Source organism: Gossypium hirsutum, chromosome A10 (assembly GCF_007990345.1).
Source record: "Gossypium hirsutum isolate 1008001.06 chromosome A10, Gossypium_hirsutum_v2.1, whole genome shotgun sequence".
Lineage (NCBI taxonomy): Eukaryota > Viridiplantae > Streptophyta > Magnoliopsida > Malvales > Malvaceae > Gossypium > Gossypium hirsutum.
In genome coordinates, this window is record NC_053433.1 from 18,345,871 (window position 1) to 18,351,979 (window position 6,109).

Here is a 6,109-nt window from a genome sequence, read left to right on the forward strand (position 1 = left end):
ACTATCATAATGCACAACTACTTAATAGGTGGGTTTAGTACAAATATTAGCTTGGCTTATTATTTTCCAGATAATGCTCTATTTATTTACATCGATGGCAGTGAACACATTTATTAATTGACAGAAAAAATATGAAATGCACTTTCGTGTATTAACTAAAGTTTTATGTATAGTGGAGATTATATTCACAATAATATTTATCATATTTAATGTTATCATATAAGTCGATAAGGGTTGTGGGATGGAATTATTGGGAGAATAATCCAACTAGCAAAATCAAATAAAAAAACTGGAAAAAACCACAAAAATCACGGGTGGACTAAATAAATTAACCACAAAACGTGTGACATGTGAACGAAATTTTTTTTGTTTTACAATTAAACAGACGTTTACAACACATAATGATAATTTAAAACCTTCAACAGACTTCATAATAAGAATAAGAATAATAATAAGCTTCAACAAAGGTGAGCTCGGGGTTATTACCATGGTGTTCAACAATGGACGATGATGGTCTTCAATCTTCATGCTTTTTCACACTAGAATTCCTTATAAATACGGTGTTTGATCCTCGGATGCTTCTCATAACTCACTTAATCACGTATTTTAACTTCAATCTTTGGGTTGGGATTAAAAAAAATGGCTAGTCCTTTTGCGAAAAGGAAGATGACAACGGTGCTGAGTATTGATGGAGGTGGCATTCGAGGCATTATCCCATCCACTCTTCTTGCTTTCCTTGAAACCAAGCTTCAGGTTCTTCATGAATCTATACTTAATTTTTTCACAATAAATCATGTCTTCTATACTCATATGTGGGGAAACACAAGCTAAAGTTTTGTTACATGTGGTTGAGTTATGTTTTGGTAGGAGTTGGATGGACCAAATGCAAGAATTGCAGATTATTTCGACCTCATTGCAGGCACAAGTACTGGTGGGTTGATAGCCACCATGCTTACTACTCCAAACCAACAGAACAGGCCTTCGGTCGCTGCAAAAGATATCAGCAATTTCTATTTAGAGCATAGCCCCAAGATTTTCCCCCAGCATAGGTGAATTCTAATGGCAATATTGCTTCTCTTTTGTTACTAATTTCTTCATGCAGAATCAATTTTAACGTATTTGTTTATTCTTTAGTCGCTTTAATTTCCTGGCATCAATGGGGAATTCAATCAAAGCAGCATTCTTGGGTCCCAAATATGATGGAAAGTACCTACGATCATTGACGAACCAATTATTACAAGACACTACACTCAAACAGACACTCACAAATGTGCTTATCCCAGCTTTCGATATCAAGCTTCTTCAGCCAGTCATCGTCTCAACCAATAATGTAGGTTTAGCTTATTATGGAGCTTTCCCATTTCAGTTTAAACAAGAATCCAACTTATATTCTTACATTTTTCTTCTCGAGTTGTAATTACAGGGAAAGTCGGATGTTGCGAAGAATGCAAGGTTAGCTGATGTGTGCATGAGCACCTCCGCTGCTCCCACTTATCTTCCGGCACACTACTTTGAAACTAAAGATGCTGACGGTAAAACCCGCACATTTGATCTCATTGACGATGGAGTTGCTGCAAATAATCCTGTCCGTACGATTTCTTCATTTCGGCTTGTTGGTTTATGTTGGACACATGCATGACTGTCACAATCTCAAAGAGATGAAATTTAAACAAAAAGTATATAATATATTTGCAGACATTGCTAGCCATTACCCAGATTACGAAAGACATGTGGAAGGAAAAGAGTGAGATTGTGGGAAATGAGGCGATTGATTGCAGGAGGATGCTAGTGTTGTCACTGGGAGCAGGTGCAGCCAAGCATGAAGAGAAATACAATGCAGCAGCGGCATCCAAATGGGGTAGGACCGACTGGCTGTACAACGGTGGCAAAACTCCGATTATTGATGTGTTTTTGGACGCAAGCTCCGACATGGTTGATTTCCATACCGCTACTCTCTTCCACTCTTTTCAATCCGTAGTGTAATTATCTTCGTATACAGGTACCAGGGTTCATTGGCCAAGTAGCTTCTTTTTAAACGTTATTTTTCAAACCTAATATCTTTATGGAAACCCTCCATCTCAAATATTGAACAGACTTGAGGGAGTACCACAAGTGGTTATATAATATTTCTACTCATTTTGGTGACAAAACAGGACGACACATTGACGGGGGATGCATCGTCGGTAGACATTGCAACTGAGAAAAATCTGAAATATCTTGTGCAAATTGGGGCAAAGCTGTTAAAGAAACCAGTCTCAAGAGTGAATTGGGAGACCGGCAAATATGAAGCTGTTGAAGGAGAGTCTTCCACCAATGAAGAAGCTCTTGTTGATTTTGCTAAGAAGCTTTCCCAAGAACGAAAGCTTAGGCTTGCTTCATAAATTTCGAACTTTTTTTTAATGTAGTGTTTCCTCTTATAAAGCTATTCAAACCATTTTCTTTTTAATGGGATGCACGGTTTTTATTTATTTTTATTGTAATTTTTTGGTTAAATTATTATTTGGGGTTTGAACTTGACAATAAATTTTATATTGGGTTTAAATTTTTTTTTTAAATTAAGCATTGAACTTTATAAGTATTTTTATATTGGAGTTTGAACTAAGCAATTATTCTCATATTAGGCTTGAATATATTTTTTTTGTTTAAGTTATTAGTTCTTAAACTTGGTAATTATTTTCATATTAGGACATGCACGAGGCAACCATTTCCACATTGGAGCTTAAATTTTAAGGGTTTCAAAGAAATATCATAAATTAACTTAGATAAAAAAAATTCATGCCCCAATATAAAAATAATTGTCAAATTTATGAGCCCAAATATAGAGACAATTGCCAAGTTCATGACTTAACTTGGACCAAAAAATAGTTCAAGTCCAATGTAGTAGTTGTCAAATTCAAACAATTTAACCCTAATTTTTTTTATTCAATTATTTATGTAGTCATATATTAAAATTTTTTTAAAAAATTAGAATTTTCGTCATTTAAAAAAATTATAAAAATAATAAACCTTAAAGAAAATTAAAAATAATAAAAATAAAATACATACCGTTTACAATTTCTCGGACCATTCTTGACTAGTATTCTATATAACAGTTTTGAAAAAAAAAAACCATAAATGTATAACCTAACAAATAAATGAAGAAGCATACAAAATTTAGTGAATAATGAAATATGTTTCCAAATCAATTTTTTTTTAATTATTCATCATTAAAATCTTAAATCTCATTTGTCGAAAATTTAAAACTAGTTAAAAAAAATACATGCTATACATTAAGCCTACTTATATTTAAAACTCATCAATAGATGCGATTTTAGTTTTAAATTTTTGAGGTTGTGTTTTAGTGGATCTAATTTATTTCTTCAAACTTATTTTTCGAATCTAATATTTTTGTTAAAACCTAATCAAATTTCAATTAAGTCTTTGGGATTGCTTATGTTTATTATTCATGCTATACATTAAGCTTTTGACGAAGGTGTTGTCACAAATCAATTAAGCACCGATTCAGTTAAATAATGATTAAAATACAATTATTTTATAAAATAAATTATATTATTTTGAAGGTATTTTGTCCTTTTACATTTCATAAAAAAAATAGAAGAATGCACATAATATGATTTGAACTTAAAACTTTAAAAAACTTTATCATTTCAACTAAAGCCTCCTTTGTTTTTTATATCAAATTTTATAAATATATTTGTTACATAATGTTTAGGAGTCTAAGGAGGGCCCTCTGTTAGTCATCTGTTAGTCTGTTAGTCTATTATACTCAAGTTGTTATACAGTTGCTGAATTGTTAGCAACAAATTACTCATACAACACTTATAAATACTTGTAATTGTACAGATTCAAGAAATAACAACAATCAATTCAATTTCTCTATTCAATTTCTGAATTACTTTTCAATTTTACTAGAGATATTAACATGGTATTAGTTGCCTACCTTTTGGAGACCTGATATATTGTGATTTCATGTCTACCACTGCTTCCGCCGACTCAACCACTGCTCTCCTTGCTGCTCAATGTTCACTAGCACTCAGTTGGTTCAGTCCTTTCCTTATCACGATACTGTTAAGCTAGATGAAAATAATTTTGTGCAATGGCAACAGCACATACGTTTGATTACAAAAGGATATAATTTGACCCATTTTTTAGAAGGCACATTACCTGCTCCATCAAGGTTCGTACAGTCACTGGATGGATTTTGGTGGCAAATCCGGAAGCCTCGGCTTATGTTTAACAGGATAAGTTGCTTGCTTCTTGGCTTCTTTCTACTATTAGCTCATCTCTTTTGTCTAGTTTCAAAGATGCGAAGTCGGCGTGTGACGTTTGGACCACCGCTACTCGTCTCTTTGCTGCTGTCTCCGGTGCTAAGCTCTCCCGAATCCGTCATGATCTCCACTTGATCAAGAAAGGTGCGATGTCAATCACGGAGTACATCGCGAAGATCTAGAACACATGTGCCTTGATAGATGCAGCTGGATCTCGGATTTCAAAAACAGAGAAGGTAGAGATCGTGTTTGCCGGGTTACCATCGGAGTTTGACGCTGTACTCACTCTTGCGTCCTTTTCGTCCGAACCTCTGCCATTGCAACGTTTGGTTGATATCTTGTTGGAGTTTGAGAGTAGGTAGATTCGTGCGATTCAGGAGGCACCGTTACATACACATCTGGTCGAGGCAACTCCGTCAACAATGGTGGTCGATTCCGCGCGTAGAGGCCGTTCGCTTGTTGGTTGTGGGAGAGGTTTTAGATCTTGCATTCCATGCCAAATATGTGGTCAGTCTGGGCACTTGGCTCAACGGTGTTATTACCATTTCAACCGTGACTGTGGTGGTCCGGCGTCGGGGGCAAGGGTCTCATCTTCGTCCAGTTTTGTCAATCAAGGTTCTGGTGTGCTGTATGCTGCTGTGCCCGCCCCGATGTCAATCTCCAGTGCTGGTCTCCCCTCGATGGTGCCACAGTTGAATTTTCCTAATGGATGGTGGGGTGGTTCTCTACCAGTTGCAGCTCTCTTATTTTTGCAACAGACCAGGGTTCCTCAACATTTTATTTCACATGAGGATGGGGCTGGCTATTCGTTTCGGCCATCCGTTGGGCCTAGTGTAATGTGTCATCCGTTGAGCCTAGTCCTTTAATTGGACCTTCTAATCAAGCTGGGCCATATTCAGCAGGCACTAATTTTGGGCACCATTTCCACAATATTGGATCGTCCACCACTTTAGCTCTCCATGAGCCGATTTCGAACTGTATTCAATTTGAGGGGTCTATTGATCATGGTCTGGGTTTTCGGCCCATAAGTGGCGAGGAGTTTGGGCCGAATTATGGGTCCCGCATTCCATGGATGAGAAAACCACGTGCTTGTGTTTTTCCTACATCGGCTCTGCCGTGTGTTGGGTTGCCCCATGTTCCCAACTTTCACACATCTAATGTCTCAAATTCCACTGGATCTAATATTAGTTCAACAAATTTTGGGTCTAATTTTGATGATGATTCATATATTCCTATGCTTGTAGGGATGTCATCTTGGTCTCCAAATTTAGGGGCTACGCATCACGTCTGTCCAGAGGCCTCTGCCTTAAATGAGTTCACACCGTATTCAGGTATATCTCTTCTCCTCATGGGTGATGGGACTCCCACAAAAATTTTGAGTATTGGTAATTCTATTTTGCCCACGAAGACTAAATTGCTTTACTTGTCTAATGTTCTATATGTGCCGACTAATCTCCTGTCTTGTAACAGCCCGATTTAGACCCTATTCAGAAAAGTGGTTTCAAGACCACAAATCTGACTCAGAAAAATATTTTAATATTATTTTTGGTGTCTACAGCATGTTAATTTATATGTGTGAACTTTTCGTGATTTAATTTTATCGTTTGAGTGTTCGATTTAATAAAAGGACTTAATCGCGTAAAATGTAAAAGTAACTTTCCATATGTTAAAGAGCTTATTTGCTTTGAGGAATTAATTATGGGGCCCTTATGTGGCAAATTGGAAATTAACTAATAGCATGGCCGGTTTTGGGCTTGAAATATATGGTTTACTAACTAAATTTATAAGGTTAAAATGGTAATTAATATATTAATATGTATTAAATAAAAAAAACAAATGGC

General features: G+C 36.0%; 2 protein-coding genes and 1 long non-coding RNA gene across 3 annotated transcripts; 2 read left to right on the forward strand and 1 right to left on the reverse strand.

The window, feature by feature from the left end:
• Positions 1-426: 426 nt before the first annotated feature.
• On the forward strand, positions 427-1,765 carry LOC121208290 (patatin-like protein 2). The gene is made up of 3 exons (XM_041078843.1): positions 427-753; positions 868-1,049; positions 1,135-1,765. The coding sequence occupies exons 1-3, from the start codon at positions 640-642 to the stop codon at positions 1,415-1,417; spliced, it is 579 nt and encodes a 192-aa protein (XP_040934777.1). The 5' UTR covers positions 427-639; the 3' UTR covers positions 1,418-1,765.
• On the forward strand, positions 1,469-2,381 carry LOC121207950 (patatin-like protein 3). The gene is made up of 3 exons (XM_041078499.1): positions 1,469-1,585; positions 1,696-1,932; positions 2,154-2,381. Exons 1-3 carry the CDS (start codon positions 1,469-1,471, stop codon positions 2,379-2,381), a joined length of 582 nt encoding a protein of 193 aa, XP_040934433.1.
• A 1,409-nt stretch (positions 2,382-3,790) lies between these two features.
• LOC121208291 (uncharacterized) lies at positions 3,791-5,726 on the reverse strand. The gene is made up of 2 exons (XR_005903240.1): positions 4,165-5,726; positions 3,791-4,012 (listed from the first exon to the last, which is right to left on the reverse strand). It is a non-coding gene; the product is annotated as an uncharacterized lncRNA (long non-coding RNA).
• Positions 5,727-6,109: the final 383 nt, after the last annotated feature.